The sequence below is a fragment of the Thalia democratica genome, chromosome 8 (assembly GCF_965202585.1).
Source record: "Thalia democratica chromosome 8, ktThaDemo2.hap1.1, whole genome shotgun sequence".
Lineage (NCBI taxonomy): Eukaryota > Metazoa > Chordata > Thaliacea > Salpida > Salpidae > Thalia > Thalia democratica.
The window spans coordinates 26,557,347-26,575,640 of record NC_139172.1 but is presented as its reverse complement, the minus strand read 5'-3'; the positions used below and the strand labels follow the sequence as shown (position 1 = coordinate 26,575,640).

The following is an 18,294-nucleotide window of genomic DNA, read 5'->3' as shown; positions in this document are numbered from 1 at the left end:
AGTATATGTTTTTTTTTAATGTAATGAACTTCAGAAATATTTCTTTAATTTTTTTTCCTGTTTAAACTTAAACATTTTGATAAAGTTAACGAGACGAAATCATAGAAGTTACTTTATTCGATGTAAAATCAATACAACTATTCGTGGTAGTTCAAAAAACAGGCTGGGACAAAGAAAAATGTTTTAAAATAATGAAGTTTTAAAACATTGTTAAAATACAGTAATAGTAAGATTTAGTTCAAAAACAATTCAGGACAGCCTTGAAAACAAATTTGTACAAACGCATTTGAAAAATAAAGGTTTTCTTTTCGAGTAAAACTGATGTGTATCACTTTTACACAATAAAAGACTTAAAAATCAATTTTTAAAATGACAGCTTTAAATTAAAAGTGTGAACATGATAAAAAAATATTTATTAATGAAAATTAATTTGAAACATTTACACCAATTATTATAAACAGTATTTTAATTGTTCTTAAGAAAATACAGTTTATCATAAGGTAAAAAAAATGTAATAAGAAAACACAAAATCAAGTTCAGTGTTGTTAAATAAAAGAAACAAAAACAGTAGCTTTTAATGAATATACACTTAAACTGTTAAAAAAACAAATTATATTTGAAACTGTAAAACTTAATGTTGTATGGTTGAATCTAAAATTAGCAAATTCTTAACACAAGATTCACAACCGAACATCAAACTTTTCATTCTTAGTTAATAAGAATATAAATATTGTGACAAACTTTGAACATAATATTTTTACCCAAAAATCATGAAAGTTTTCCCGACCATTTTTTCAGATGAAAAATAATCTGATTTTATTCGATTATTGTTTTCAAGATCTTATACTGACTTTGTGGCGATACACTATGTAATTATAATGCCAAATTACCCATAAAGTTTTTTTTTTCTGCAAAACAGTCAAGAAAAATTTACTGAGTTAGCGGCAACCATGCTTTATGATATTATATGTAAGGATCTTTGTTAATAAAGTAAATCAAAAGTTTTCAATTTGTCATTAGATTTAAAGCTACTAACCAAAAAAATCTTCAAAATTGTTGGTTTTACAAGACATTGTGCACATTTTTTCTTACTTACAAAAATTAAGTTGAAAATTATTCTTTTAAACAAAATTAGCATGTTATACAACTACTCTTTTGTTTGTCTTTTACATTATACTTATATTGGTATAAAATTATCTGAAGACCATTACTTATTGTCAAGTATATAACAAAATAGGTATGATAGAAAAAGCTTTTACGCATTTTTTTGTAACAGCAATTGAATTAGCAAATTATTTTGATCAAACATAGTTATTTAAAAATGACAACATTTTACAAGCGTCAAGTTAGAAAAGTGATTTCAAGAAAAAATTAAAACAAATTTTATATATATTCAACTCTAATTCTACATAATCTTAATTGATTTTCCAAAATAACAGATTAAAGACTGATTTTTTGAAAAATAAAATATAATTTTTTTTTTAAATTCGATGATTTAACTGTACTTAGATTAAAAAACTTAACTTCATTTGTTGTAAATTAAATTAATTGTTTACCGCGCTTCTAAAGTTTACAAAGACATTTTTTTGAAACATAGAATCAATTACCATCATCATGAACAACGACTTTTGCAGAGGCAACGCGCACGAAACGAAAACAGCGGCCGCCAAAAACTCGTACAAAAAAATGACAAAAAGTTCAACATGAACGCGATCACAAAAAATTGGTGATCGCTCGAGCGTAACGATCACGTGACCTCACTCGAGTATGAGCTTGATGAAGCTGGCGACGTGCTCCTTGTTGTCCTTCTGCATGTTCTTCCGCATGAACTCCGTCCCCTCCAGCTCGCTGTAGTTGCTCCTCTCCTGCGCGTCCTTGTGGAGGCAGGCGCGGCAGAACTGGCGCAGGTCGTCGGAGTAAGCGATGCCGGCGGGAAGGGAGGGCGAGGGGTCGTCCACCACCTGCGAGGGTGAAATTTTTTTATGCTGACTAACTGAACTATGTGTTCTCGAACGTCTATTTTCAAGTAGCCTGTTTGAGCTGCCGGAGCGTTTTAAAAGATTATTAATACAATAAATTTCAACTGTAACGCTTGAAAGAAACTTGAAAAAAAAATTAAAAATTCTGGAATAACTATTGTATTGTACACTAAATAAAACTGTTTTAGCTTCTAGAAGTTTTCGTAAAATTTAAGATTTACAAAACATAATAAAATGCCATACTTCAAAAGCATCTTTATTAACTCTCAAACGAAATAAAGTTCAAGCAACGTTGACAAACGTGTTTTTTTTCAACCAACCAGTTACTTGTATGAGCTGATGAAACTTTAAAATTCTTGAACTTAATTTAAACGTGTCACTTGCAGCTTAAAAATTTTTCATTGAAAGGCTCTCGCCCTACACACGCTTTCAACATCAACCGATCACCAACCTGCTTGAGCTGCTGGAACGGGTTGCGCCACGTGTCGTAGGGGAACTCCCCGGTGGCCACCTCGATCATGGTGATGCCGAGCGACCACACGTCCGACTTGACGTCGTAGCCCTGCTTGTTCCTGGTCGGGTCGATCCTCTCCGGGGCCATGTACGGCTTGCACCCGGCGTCGATGGTCTTGGCCAGGCTGTCCACCAGCTGGCCGCTGATGCCGAAGTCGCACAGCTTCACCTGGCCTGCGTGAGTGTGGAGGGAAATGAGGGTTAATTTTATTACGGTAACTTTAATTGAAATTATCGAGCACAAGCCGATTCAAGAAGCTGTTCAAGCTTGAACTAATTTGATCATTTCAACTTACAAAAACATAACTGTTTATAAAAAATATTTCGATGATCTACTTTAATTTCTTTTATTGTTTTATTAAATTCAACGTTTCCAAAAGTTAAAAAAAAACTTTCAGACTTTCTGAATTTCTTTCAGGTTTTTTTTTTATACAAGTTTGTTAGTCAATTTTTAGTATAGATTAAATTTAAGGTAAAAACTATTTTAAATGTTATAAAAATATTGAAAAGATACTGTAATGATAACTTAAATGCTTTTTAATAAATATATTCAAAGTAATACATAATTTTTTGTAAGTTTTTGTATCTAATCTAAGTTTCATAATTTTGGATGTAAGAATTATTTAAAACGGCGAGTTAAATGTTAATTTGATGCGGTAACGTGTGAGAAGGTGGAACATTTTCGCTTAAAACTAAAAAGATTTAATTTAAATACTTAAATATCAGATAAATTCAATAACTTTCTATTAAAAATAATAGAAAAAATTTATAAATAAAATTTTCATAATATTTATTTCATCTAAATTAACTACTGATTTACTCATTTTTCTACTTTTAATACTTTTATTTTTATTTCCCTACGCCTCCCCCTAACACATTATTAACTTACTGTAATCAATTTTGTACAAATGTGTTTGTTTGTCTGTACTAAGTTATCGCATTTTATATCAAGCAATTAAGTTTAAACTTATTAATAAATTCTTAATAACTTTAACTTAGTCTAACATTTTGCTTATGCTTATTTTTTGTAAAAAACAAATGTGTTTTATTTTTTGTGAGTCCTGTACAAGTGGCTAATGATTTGATGCCTAAGTCCAACATTGCACAATAAACAATATATTAATAATAATGATAATAAAAATTCCAGGAATTTTCAGTTTTTTTTTCAAAAGTTTCAAATTCCAAAAATTGCCAGGTTTTTTTATATAAAACATATACAACCACACATCGTACCGTCTTTGCTGAGCAGAACGTTGGAAGGCTTGACGTCCCTGTGAATCACGTGCAGCGATTCCTGCAAGTACCTCAGCGCCTTCACTATCGAAACCGCCACCGCTCCCAACACGTCCTCGTCTATTCGCAGCCCCCTGTCCTTCACCTGTTGCGTGACATTCGTTTACAAATCACATTTTTATCTAATTTGAACTAAAGGATATACAAAATGAGTTTTATTAAATGATATCTTTATATAAATATGGTTTGGTCAGATTCGCGAAAAGCGTATTTTGCAAAGGTAACTCCGATAAAATAAAGATCGCCCGAACCTAAAAAGATAAAAGAGACTATCTGACATCTTGTAAAAAGTTTCTCTTATGGTCTGTTAATTAAAAAAAAAGGTTGACGACTATTAAAATTTTTAAACATGGCATTCACCGGTTATAACAAAAGATTTTGAAAAATTTATTAGTTTTTGGATGAACGTGTAAGAGTATGTTAACTTGAGTATGAAAAAATTTAATGAAAAATAGACTAATTGTTGGTGTATATGATTATTTTTTATGAAAAGCTATGAGTATTTAAGCGCTTGAAACGTAGGTTAAAGTTGTTAGATCTGAACGGAGTGACAATACTAAACGGATCAAATTTAAAACGAGTCGACAGTTTCACCCCAACTTTTACCCTACAGTTTATAATTATTTTGGGTATGTAACTTTAAAAATGTTATCCATGTTATTCTGACAACTTTTTACAGATAATCATAAGTTAATATCTTTTTTGTATATAAATAATGTTTTATAAAGAAAAACTAATACCATTAATGCAATCTTTTCTATCAAAAATTAAGAAGAATAAATGAATTATTATGATCTATCAATAAGTTGACACTTTTAATTTTATAAATTGACCATTTTCTAAATTAAAAAAGAACAACTATTTATATCATATATTAACAACTAATTAAGAACTACTTCATTACTTCATTAGAAACAACGATAAACTATCGAGGATATATATATTCTTACTTACTTTTTTGTAAAACTAAGGAGTACAGTAACCTCTCGCTTATTTACGCACATTGTGTCCACAGAAAAAATGCGTAAAGATACGAGAGATCGTAAAGATACGAGAGGTACCAAGTATACTTACTGTAATGGCTGTTTTTTGATATTGCTTCTAGTTAAAAGCAGTTTGGGAACTTTCTCACTTTTAATAATTTGTTTACTATATTTTTAAATATGAAAACAAAAGATAAAACTATACATATATTAAAAAAAAGGATTTAAATTTATGTAAAATAATAATACTTGAAGCAAAATTTTACTAATTTTAACATTAAGTAGATTTTATCTTTATTTATATGTGACTTATTTTATTTGATACTTAACATTTATATTCTATTCTACTTAGCAAAGTAAATTCATAATTAAGCATTTCTTAACAATTAAGAAATTGTGTGGTGTCTGTATTAAAATTTGTTTCTATTGCCTTTTACAAAAATATGCATTTGGTGCTGTAATGGATTTCTTCTTTTAAATAAAAGTATATAAAATACAAGAAAAATAAATTATAATTTTTTTTTATGCTACTAAAACTTTTTTTTAATTTGACCTTTGCCCACATAAGGATAAACTTGTCTTGCATTGTAAAGATATATTAATGGATTTTTTTGTTAAGGAATGAAATTTCATTCCTTAAGAATTTGAGCAATTGAAAATTTTTATTTATTTAAAGGTGAGTTAGCATTGAAAAACATATTCTAAATAAAAATATACAATAAACCTAATTTGTGCAATATAAAAAAAAAGTTTTTGAATTTTTTAGAATTCTAAAATGCGCAACTAAATGAGAGTGCGTAACGTCACGAGTGCGTAAAAATGCAAGAGGTTACTGTACATTAATCAGATTTTATTGATAAATTTTATAAGCCAAAACTATGCGCTGACTATCAGTTAGAAAGTATTTAAACCAGTAACTGGCTTGGATATACTTTTTACTTTCTACTTAATTTAACTAAAAGTAAACAATTGAAAATATTCATACTTTTTTGTAAAACTGGTCTAGAGAGGCATCCATTACCTCCATGCAAATCCAAACGTCTCCTTGGCGAAACAGAGCTCCGTAGAACGTCACCTGCGAAACATTTGAACTTAATAATGTCATAAGGTTAAAGTAATATTGAAACTGTCTTAAACAGTATAACAAGGTTGGAAAGATACTGTAATGCTACTTTTAATGACTTTTTTAATAAATAAAACTTTAAATGATACATAAAAAAATATTTTTGATATATTTTTTGTATCTTGTTGAAATTTCAATACTTAACATGTAAAAATACTTTAAATTCCAGGTATTTTCAGTTTTTTTTTGCCTAAATTGTCAAATTCCAGGTTTTTTGGCACCACTGGTATGTAGATTGAAAATGTACACATAATGTTGTAACGGTAAAGGTTATCAAACACTGTGTCACTTGTAAGAATCAATATTTGTACAGAAATTTTTAAACAAAGAATACAGTGCTTGTTAAAATCACAAGTTATGATTACCTATAAACCGATTTTTCTAACTTTTTAATCATAATTTAATTACTAAAGCAGGGTTAACCATGGTTGCCACTGATCAAGCTGAGAAAAATTTCCTGACTTTTTATTAAAATTTCCTGACTTTTCTAAATCAAACTCTTAAATTAAACTTATTCTAAAATACATAATCTAACACTTGAAACTATATAAAGCTTTCAATCTAACTTTAATACAAGTTAAAAACAGCAGTTTTTTGCTGAATTCTATCATCAAACTTCCAGCACATAAACTGAACCATCTGTGTATGATTGATGTATTTGTAATAAACAGCTCTATCAGCAAAATACTTGTATTATTACTTTATAAACACAGCTTGTCTGAAAAAAGACACAATCTTATAGCATTTCCTAGCATAAATGTATCTAGATAAACAAACGACATACAAGGAAATTTTACAATTAAAACCTTGAATTAATAACAAACTTTCACAACTAAAATCTTAAAACAATAACAAATTTTTACAGTTAAAACCAATCAATACAGAACACATTTTTTTAGAATTTCCTAGCATAAATGTATGTAAATAAACGAAACGACACTACTTATTTACTTAAAACATGCTTTACTTATATAAATTGTTCACTTAGTTTAATAAAATACTACCCAAACTATTTAATATAAAATCTTTAAATTAAAAATCAATTAAAAAAGAATATACTTAAGTAACTGTAAAAAAAAGACATAAAAAAGTAAACTATATATCTATAGTATAAAATATTTACTCTTATCATTTAGTATAAAATTTGTAACAAATAAATATACTCTTGTTTACTTTAAAAACTTAAGTTACTCTACAAAAAATACAAATAATAAGTAAACTTAATCTTGGCATATACCTCTCTTATAACTTATTTTATAAATTTAAACAACTTTAAAAAATATATAAAGAGGTAAAGTATACACATTAACTTGTTACATAAAATACTGAACTAACTGCTTAGTTATAAAGAACTCAATTATTTACTTAAACAAAAAACAATTTGATTCTAAAATTATGTTAGATAAACTTTTGTGTATATATCAGTTTCACTATGGAAGTGTCCTTGCTACAGATCATCAATACTAAAAAGCTTACAAAATCTGCTTGTTCAAGTAGGGTACTTGTTCAATATGTTAATAGAAAATTTTTGCAATTTTATAAAGGATATTTTACTAATTTTTACAAGATGAAGGCATTGGCAATAAAATTAAATACTTTTGTAAATTTCTAGAAAAACTTTGGAAATTTTTTCTGACTTTAAAGGACTTTTAATTAATTTTTACCATTTGAAGGCTTTGGAAAACAAGGAATTTTGTAAATTTAAACTGACAAAATCTGACTTTTTTTTTAATTTTATAAAAGTTCCTGACTTTTTTTCAAACCCCCCCCCCCCCCATTTTTACCTGACTTTTCCTGACTTTTGTCATTTAAAAAAAATTTTCCTGACTTTCCTGTACAAGTGGCAACCCTAGTTGACACAGATCGAATTGAAAAAAATCCAGACTTTTCTAGATAACTCTTTTTTAAATATGATTTAAAATTACATAACAAAGACTTGAAAAATAATTTCACTCCAAAATATTCAGTTAAACCCTGGAAAAATATGGATTGTAAAAGCAAAGTTTTTTGGAATATAACATTAGCAAAATTCAGTTTTTATTGAACTTTCTTATTAAGAGAATGTTTATACCAAATTTCCTGACTTTAATCGAAAAACCACATTTTTTCCTGACCTTCGTAATTTTTTTCTCCTTTTTGCTGACTTTTCCTGACTTTGTGGCAACCCTGCTGAAGGTATATAATTTTAAATTAATAATTCTATAGATCAATAGAAATAAAATTTGTAGTTTTTTTTTTCAAAACTCATCGCATTAGAAACATCAATTAAATTATTATCCAATATTTATTTCAACAGTTTATTACAATCAAAACAATGTTTCACTCCTATACTTGCATATAGGTCGAGAACTTTAAATTGTTTGATTTAAAACAAGTTACATTATTAAATTATTATTACAGTTTTTCAATTTATTTATTCCTCAAAAACAAAAAAAACGTCTAATGACAGAGTTGCTAATAATTGAAACAAAAAGGATGGTCACTAAAAACTGATATAAAATTTTTAAAATGGTCAGCCTGAGTTAAAAATCAAAGTTATTAAACATTTTTCATAACAAATTAATTCACTGTTGTTTTCCTATTACTGTAATGAGGGCAAGACTAGCATTTGTAAATTCAACGTTTTTTAACAGCAAAAAATAACAATCTAATTTTTTTAAACTTGGAAAACTTTTTTTTATTTGCGAAGAAGCGTAATATTTTTGTTTTAAACCAGTAGGTATACCTGTTTTGACAAAAAGCTTAGAGTTACATTTTCAATTGGATTTGATTCTTTAAGCATTTTAAATTCAAAAATTTTCTTATCTAGAAACACACGTCAAATGAGCTAAGCTTGATGAAAAATAAAAGCAATCTATCTATTAATAATTTTTAAAACAGACGTTTTGGGTATTACCATAAGTATTTTCAAGATTAAAGAATATATTGTAGGGAAATTTAAAGTAATGTTTTTTTTATCTATTAATAGTTAAAATTTTTGACAGCTAAATTAAATTATTTAATTAGTGGCAAAATGTTATTATCATAATATAGATTATAGTTAGAGTTTTAAAATAGATTATAGTTAGCATAATATTAACGATTTCAGAAATTTTGAACAAATATAACGCACAAATCTGTTCAAGTTTAAGTGCTTGAAAAACTGAAACTTGACGCAAATATAAAGCTTTGTTTGAAAATTTAGGCAATTTGTATTTAGAGTTAATACTAAAATAATTTTGTATTTAGCTCTTAAATAAAATTAAATTAAAAACTGTGGAAGATAAATAGCTAAAATAAATAAAACTCAAATGTTTTATGCTTTACCAAAGTAACTTTAGCTTTAAGTTATGCATTAATTGATTCCTAGTGTTATTTTTTTTTCTTTTAAAGTTGAAATATGAAAGTTAGATTAAATTTCGAACAACGTAGTTAAACTAATAGCCATAATTAATATTTTGCTTATAACATAATAGGTTTGGATAAATTTACAGTGTACAACTTTTGCACCAAAAGCTTTTTCTTGCATTGGAAACTCCAGAAAATGTAGTGTAAGTTTCAAAAAATTTTATGCATGAGTTTTGTGCACCTCAAAATAAATTTTATGCACACCATGTAGACTACTTTACTTGATATTCCAGCAAAATTTTGAAACTTTTTTTAGTATTCTGGAGTTTATGATAAAGATTCTTAAGCGTATTTATGGGAAGTTCTGAAATTTACACTAGAAACTACAAAACAAAATATAAAACAGGTATAACACTTTTGGGGAATTTTGAGATTAGTGAACACATTTTTTTTTTTTTTTATTCTAGTTTGGTGTGCACAGATTTCAATCACCAAGAAGACCACTACTTTAAATAATTAGTTGATGGTAGTAATTGAAAGCTTTAAGATGCTTATTTTTTAAAGTATCTATATTTTTTAAATCTAACTTCGTTTTAGTTTCAACAAATTTATCTAAAAACTTTTCATAACATTAATATGATTATACTTAAAGAAAAAATACTTGTAAGTGATAAAAATTTGGAGTTTAAAAACATTGAAAAAACTTAGTCTACAAAAGTTATAAAACTTGAACTAACTTCTGATCATTAAAACATAACAACCAGCCTCAAGAGGTAAAATTTTTAAAAACTAACAGTATAAACGCAGTCAACAGTTCTCATTGAAACATCCAGATCCATCAGCATTCTTTTTTGTTCCTGCGTGTTCAAAGTCGCCCGAATTCTCTTCACAGCCATAACTACACTCTCAGTCTTGTGTCGCATCTGTAATTTTTAATAATTGTAACATATATCAATTTTTTGACAACGTGGAAAAAGTTTATATGAATAACTTTTAAACGAAGTTTTTGAGCAAGACTGATATTAATCAACCTACTGAAAATACAAACAAACAATAATTTTGTTAAGCTGCGTAGTTTTTTGTAACCAAAAAAAAATTAATGTTTCTCTTTTTATCGTAAAAGTTTTAAAAAATCAAGTACTTATAACAAAAATAACTTTTTCAACAACACCATATGCTCCCCTGCCGAGTTCTTCTTCCACGATGAGGTCGTCTGCCCTCACGTTGACGTCTTGTCCGTTTATGTTCATCACCGACTGCGGCATGATGTTCACCCGCGGTGGAGTCACTACTGGCTGCAATACAAAAAATACATGCAAATTTTAAAAGAAAATGTTTAAAGTTAAAAGCACAAATTTAAATTTGTGTGAGAAGTCAGGTTTTATTTGAAAAAGTTTAAGCTTAAAAACAAGTCTTAGACATGAATTAGTTCGATTTATTAAGTGACTTAGAAGAAATACAACATTGAGCTCAAAGCTGTACTTGTCTTTTAAATGATTTTTTTAATTTTAAGTTTTTTTGTGCCATTACTTATTTTTGGGTTTCTAATCAGAGAATATAAAAAACTTATTATTATAAAGTAATTTTAGCATTTTTATTATATAAATATTTTGTCAAGACAATAAAATAGGTCATTAAATATGCTTTAAAAACAAAATATATCAATATTTACCATATAAAGGTAAACCACTTTTTTCAAAGCTATTCTAATTTTTATATAAATAACTAAGCTACCACTTGTTTGTTTGCCCTTATATGAAATTAAACAAAGCTTTTGATATATTAGCTACATAATATATATAAAAATAGGTTGCCACAAAATATGGATAGTTTCACAGGTTCCTTATGGAAGGCACAAGCTAAAATTTAAATAGTAAAATTTGACTTAAATGTGTCTGCTACAAACTTAAGAGAGAAAAAAAATTCATGGCTGAATATTTAAAAAAATAATTTATAATCTACTAAAAACCTCTTTCTCCTTCTATAGTTTTTGAAGAGCAGGTTTTCAACATTAAAAGTCTAATTTTATGAACTAATGACCGTCGTAGGACTTTTTTTTTAAGCTTACAACTAACAAGTCTTATGAAAAACAAATGTTAGCTTAAAACTAAAAAAATATTTTCTACAAGTTTTTTCTAAAACTATGTATCATATAATTTTAATATAGTTGCTTTAAAATTGTAAAAGAAGATTGATGTTTAGATATTTTTCAAGATTCGAATACATAAAACCATGATTTTTTTTTTCCTTTTTATGTTTGTAGCGGAATGTGTACAAAACTGACTATCACACAAAAGTTTTTATTTTTGTTGTGTAAAAGGTTTATTTTTAAATGTATAAGCTATTAAACAATTACTAATATACTTTTTTTTATTATGTTCGATCTTTAATTTATAGCGTTAGTATTTAATAAAAAATAAATAACTAACCTCTAACTTAGGGGTGGGTCCAGCCTGCAGAGTGAAAATGACTGGCCCCCAACCGTTTTTTAAACTTTAATGGGATCCGGACCGCAAATGAAAACGACCGGCCCGCAAGAGAATTTACAGGCCCACAAAGGGTCAATATTATAAAACGTTTACAAAACTTTGTATCATATTTTTACAAAACAAATTTGACTTCAAAAACATGCTAAAAAATTACCTTATAAATTAATGTGTACTAATAAATACACTATTTTGTCCTAGAATTTTTTGTTGTTCCAACTAAGTTGGAATATATTTTTGTAAAATTACCCCAAGCAAAGTGTTTTTTTAAGTACGATATTCTACACATGTACCATTGTTAATTATAATGTCAATTCTATTTATAGACATTATTTAAACATCTAACATGTCTCATTTTACATCTTAAGTTGTCAGACTTGGAAACGTTTTTAGAATTTGAAGGACTAAAAAAGTGATCAACTGTATCCATAAAATTATATTCCGGCCGAATTGAAAACTTTGATTTACATTAGAATCCAACCAAACCCGTATCTCGACTTAAAATTAGTTTTTAGTCAGATTCGGATCTATAAAGTCATTATTCGTCTTGATCCAAATACTGGATCCGGTAAATTACTAATTCAAAATGCTCTGACCCCAAAAAAGACTGAATTTTTCCGGATCTGGCCCGTTGATTGAAAAACGTTGCCCACCCCTACTCTTAACTAATAAATCATCACAAATAGCAATTTTAAAATTCAACATTAAATTAACTATTTAGAGTAGTTCATGTTGATATAGGCTTAAAAGTATTAGTTTAGATAGCAATGTTTTTAATTTTGAACTTGTGTTATGCTTGATATTTTTGCTCAAAAAACTATTATCATTTTAATAATCCTACCTCTACAGGCATTGTGACTTTGAGCTTTGGTCCTCTTAATTTCCCTCTTCTTTTCGAAGAATTTGACTGGTCTAAATGGTTAAATAAGAAGTTTTAAAACATCAACAATACATAAAATTAAATTTGCAAAGCAACACAAAGACATTAATTTTAGCAAACTTTTAGTATGTATTTTTATTTTCTTTATATTTAGGTAGATAATTTATAGTCTTTAAAATAAATCAACTATATAGAATTACTTTAACCATAAGTATGCATGTTTAACAAATTTTAACTAATTTTTCAGTCTTATAGCTATTAATTAAAAGTTCTAATTTTTTAAGATTAACAATTTACCTAACTATTACTAAATAAGTCACTTAGCTTTTACCTTAAAGTAATTACTTTTTTGTTTTGATTTGCAATGTATAGTTTTGTTTTTTCTCACTTATTTAATCAACAGCTTAATTAACAATTCACTTTATGTGACTTTTAAATAACTTTTTTAGAATTTCTTGTTTATTTTTAGCCCTGACTAGCTCTTTGAACAAAACTAAGTTTGCTAAATAAAATATTTAAAAAATACAAGACCACAAACATTTATTGCTGAACAAACAACTTAAAAACATAAATTAACATGATTTTAAAACATAAACAATTCAGTCATTAAACTTTTATGTAGGCAGGTAAACACATATGTATACTTCAGTAAAACAAAATGAGAAGTTTTTATTTAAAAAAAAGTAAAATGTACTTAGCAGAAATGATCATTATAATAAAGTTAACTTTTGAAAAACATTGACACAGATAATAATAAAAATGGTTTTGTCTGAAGCAGAGTTTCCTATACCCATTTTTATAATCTCCCCTTGAAGGAAATTTAAAAATAGCCGCGCCCTTTTATTATATATTGTCTCTTTACTGACTTATTACCCATTTATTTTTTTGCCCAATTACTTCTTAGAGCTCCCTGATGACTAAAAACACTCCTTAAGGGATAATATTACCTACTATGGAAGACCTTGGTCTAAAGTTTATCTTGATTTTTTTTTGTAAAATACTTATAACACTAGACATTAAAAATTAATTAAAAAAAAAACAAGTTGAAATATAGTTTTAGTAAATACTTCATATTAAGTAACTTTAAAGCTACGTTACTTTTAAAAAATATAAGTTTTTTTAATATAAACGGTATATGTTTTTTAATACCAACAAAAAAAAACAGTTAAAAGTTATTATACTTTATATACAACAAACAGAAAAACAAGTTTGAATACTACATAAAATAAGCTGAAAAAGCAAAATTTTATTAAATAACAAAACAACTTACTAGGGATTACAGATTGACTAGTGGGTTTGGTTGCCATAATTTTAGTTTGATCTTTAAAATGATTATGTGTTTATTTATAATTCAGGCTGTACAAATAAATAGGTTTAGCTAATTATTGCAAAAATGAGAACATGGTAAAATTTAAAAGTTGAACTTGACAAAAATAACAATAATTTTTTGAAAAAGAGAGTAATTATCCTTATTTTTTATTAAATATCAAAAAGTAACTTGATACTCTGTTTAAACTCTACAAAATAAATTAAGTTGTAAAAAAAAGGATTTACTCCTCTTGACTTTAAAACACGCTATATTTTTAACGAGCTTTTCAAAACCTATTTTAAATAATAACTTTATTCAGTCTTTTTAGTGCAATTTGAAATACTTAAATGGTTTTAAAACTTTAAACTTAAAAACATCCAAATAACTTCACTAATCATTACATAAATTTTATTTATTTTAATATTTAACAATGCAAAAATAGTGATACATTTTTTTTTGTGATATTTGAAAACACATAGGGGAAGGGAGTACAGCACATTTTTTTGGTCAAATTGTAAAATTCATACCAAGATATATGATTTGGATATGTTGTTGCTTAATTAAGAAGAATCTAAAAAAACTTTGAAAAAAAAAACTGCTGCCAAAAAAACTAACTTCAACCCCTAAAATCTTATATTTTTTTACTTTTTGACTTAAACAGTAAAAATCACTTACACATGTCCTAGACATATAATTCATATCTTTAATAAAAGCTTTTAATTTATAGGCATACATTTAAAGACATTTCAATTGTTTTTGATGTAATATTACGACCATTAACACACAAAGTATGCAAATTTTGTCTGTGAAATTGTACTTTTTTCAATCTAAAAATCAACTTCTTCTGCTGCTTTTTTTTTTTAGTTTTCTTTATTTGAATGTAAAATTTGTAGAGTCAGCTAGCCAGAAAAACATTACTAATGTAATGTAATTTCAATTGCATGTTGATATAGATATAAAACTATTTCAAAAAATATACTCAAGACTCAAATTTCAGAACAATATATATTTCATGCTTATTTCATCAGTTGTATACTAAGCAATAAAAATAAAGTTTCAAACCTAGCTTATATAGTGAAAATGTAATCAACGTAAAACTAATAATAATAAAGCAAAGGGTAATTAACAATACATAAGTACTTCCTATTACAATGCAACTAAAAAGTTTTAAAAAAACATACGTAACATCTTATAAAAGAATTTATGAAAACAATGAAACAGTATAATCAAAGTATTATGTTTACACAATTTAGGTTTTTTTAACAAATATAAATAGCCTAGTTTAATTAAATCAAAAATGTGAAAACAGTTTTTAATAATTTTAAATCTTTTCAAGTTATAAATACTTGCACATTCATGGTTATTTACTAGGTGTTCTGCAATCACATTTTTTTTAGCATTTACTACTCTGATAGATTTACTTTCCTTGTTACTCATTTTACAAAAATCATCAATACTTTTTTAGAATATGCTCCTTTATCCTTTTGCCAAATTGCCTTAAAGTCATTCCAACATAACTACCTTTACAGAAGCAGTTAAACTGGTAAACTACTAAACTGTTTTTAAATTCTGATGTATTAAGGGCATAAGAGGGTAAACACTTTTCTCACAATTTGATCTTATTTTATACAGTTTTTACTAAGCTACAAGATGCTTTTTACAGATTTTAAAAATTCAAATCAATTTTTGACATATAGCAGGTCAAATTTGGAGGCTACAAAAGGTTCCTTATGAATAAAAATGTGAAAAAAGTGTTCTACCTTCCCCCTATGCCCTTATTACATATAAATAACTTTGTTTAATTGATTAAAAACTCTATGTATTTAAACAATAAAATTACACTAACTTTATTAAATTTACAAGCAGTTTTTATGATATATATGTCTAAATCTTTTACTCTTAAATAGTCAAGTTAAAAGTTGAAAGTTTTTTTTTTGCCTTTTAAATTTGTAAGAAATATATTGAACTTTCCAACTTTGTACTGTTATATATCAGAACTATTTTAAATATTTTAAAGTGTTTTAAAGCAACTGCTAGTTGCTTTGATAACCTTCATAGTAAGATAACATTTAATAAAAATTAGAACTTAAGAAAACTTCATTTGTAACAACCATACTTTTAGTTCATAGATGTGTGGCTAAAAGCTCATTGCCACATTGGCAAATATATTTCCGATTCTGTGTGATTTACTTACTGTAATTTTAATCAGATTGTTTTATATTTAATAATTCTAATAATGAAGAATGTTTATTGTACATATATATTTATTTGTGTTACTTACAGTTAATTTTTAAACTGCTTACATACTGTGTTGAGTAGAGTACTTATTTACATTTTCAGACAATTTATATGATTTTGTTCTGTAGCCAAAAGAGGGGGTTAGGCACGTTTTTATATGTTGATCTTATATTAAACTTAACTAGCAGTTGCTTTTTACTTTTTCGTAAACTTCAACTTAGTTTTTGATACATGAAGATACCATGATGATATTTCAATAGCTTTTTATGGAAGGTCTAAAGTAAGAAAACAAAAATAAATCAATTATATCAAAAATATGTCTTATCTACAGTATTAAAGCAATTGTTTTGAAACATTCTCAGTTTAATCTTAACTTTATAATAAGCAATTTAATTGTTTTAATTTTAAATTTTGAATAAAAATGTTACTTGTTAAAAAAATCTAAATATATGATATTTTATATTGTACATTAGTAGACTACCGCTTAAGTACGCAAATTGAACCCAACTAAAAAATGCGTACTTAGCACGGTAAGTGCGTACTTTTTGACTACATAGTATAATATGAAATTTAGTTGTTTGTTTTCTTTCTTACAACTAGCCACCAAATAATTAAGCCAAATAAACAAGTCTTTTTATTTTAAATAACTTTTAATACATAATTCTAATCTGTAAAAGTTTTTAATAGATTTTAAATAGATTTATTTTTTCTATAAAAAGTTTCAAAATAATTAATACATACATTTAATATAGAAAGTCAATGTCAGTCAATGATATAAAAAAGAATATTAAGCCATATGTTTCATATTTTGTTTTGTTAGAGGGAAAGTACCAAACTACACTTTGTTTACCAAACATTTTCAAAACATCAATGTGGATACATTTAAATTAAATTATGACTTAACTATGTTGTATTTGTAGGTTTTTTAACTTTGTCATCTAGATTTATTTATTTGATAGCATTACTGCTAAAATATCATTATTCTTTTCACTTTTCTACAACCACTACAAGTATTTAGTTTATTAACATTTAATAACAGGACTGTCACAACCTCAGGCCACTTAGACTACTCAGGATTACTCACCCTAGTTTAAAATATATAAAAAAAAAGATTTTTTTTTTAAATTTGATAAGTGCGTACTTAAGCGGTAGTCTACTGTAGTTGTAAAATATTTAGATTTAAATATTTTTAAAACTGTTCAATTAGGATTTTTTCTATTATTGCAAGGAACATTTCCTAAAAATTTGAGGTTAACTGATTATAAAATAAATAAGAAGAAAGTTTCAGAAGGATTGCTTAAAAACTGTTGAAGATATTTTTTTAATGAAATAATCTTTTTTTGTTTTTATAAATTTTCGTCCTTCCGTAAGAAACCTATTGAACTATTGGACTTTGTACCCTCATATCTAAAAAGATAGTTTGAACATACAAAACAGTAAAAAGCATCTGCTAGCTAGGTTAAATATCTTTAAAATAAGATTAACAACATAATAGTTTAAAAACTGCCCTACCCCTCATGGCTTTAAGTTTATCCCGGGACTTTTGAACTGTAGACCCTTAGTATTACCTAATGTGCCTTAAAATTAACCCTTAGATTTTGTAAATTTTTTAATTTTAAAAACAAAAAAAATCCAATAATTTAAGTTTTCAAATAACTATATAATTTTCAATATAAACTTTACCATATCAGATAAATAATGTAAATTTAATACATATACACAAGTTTAATGTACTTAAAGTATTTTAATATAGTTGTTGAAAGCTTCAATTTTGTAGACACGTTCAGTTTCAACTCCAGCACAATTCCCACCCAATCAACTCAAAGTAAAAAAGTAAAGTCAAAGAAAAAGATAAATAAACAAGCAAATAAAACGTAAATAATAAGATAACAAAATGTATCCATAGACAGTAAGGGTAATTGCAACAGTAATAGTAAACAAAAAAAAAGTATTAGACTATTTAGATTTGATGCCTGTTTAATTTTATCTAATACAGAAAACAAAAACAAAGCTTTATTCTTAAATTAAAATTATCTTCAAAAAAAGATATTTTTCACTAAAGAAGTGGAAGAGAAGAACCAAATGATATTTTGAGATGTATTGATTACAAAAAAAAAAAAAAATTATAACAGATGTAAATAAGAAAACAATATTCAATAGACA

At 26.4% G+C, this 18,294-nt stretch overlaps 1 protein-coding gene across 1 annotated transcript; it reads right to left on the bottom strand.

Annotated features, from left to right (window-relative positions):
* Window positions 1–278: 278 nt before the first annotated feature.
* On the bottom strand, window positions 279–13,940 carry LOC145841943 (dual specificity mitogen-activated protein kinase kinase 6-like). Its single transcript, XM_082949256.1, has 8 exons — window positions 13,855–13,940; window positions 12,546–12,616; window positions 10,376–10,513; window positions 10,013–10,141; window positions 5,754–5,843; window positions 3,726–3,870; window positions 2,431–2,666; window positions 279–1,961 (listed from the first exon to the last, which is right to left on the bottom strand). Exons 1-8 carry the CDS (start codon window positions 13,889–13,891, stop codon window positions 1,758–1,760), a joined length of 1,050 nt encoding a protein of 349 aa, XP_082805382.1. The 5' UTR covers window positions 13,892–13,940; the 3' UTR covers window positions 279–1,757.
* Window positions 13,941–18,294: the final 4,354 nt, after the last annotated feature.

What these genes read in the sequence shown, in the direction of transcription:
- LOC145841943 (XM_082949256.1), bottom strand. Translation starts at nt 13,891, where the DNA reads ATGGCAACCAAACCCACTAGTCAATCTGTAATCCCTA. An exon ending in TAGTCAATCTGTAATCCCTA is followed by an intron (nt 12,617 to 13,854) that starts GTAAGTTGTTTT and finishes TTAACCATTTAG; the next exon opens with ACCAGTCAAATTCTTCGAAA. An exon ending in TAGACCAGTTTTACAAAAAA is followed by an intron (nt 3,871 to 5,753) that starts GTATGAATATTT and finishes GTCACGCAACAG; the next exon opens with GTGAAGGACAGGGGGCTGCG.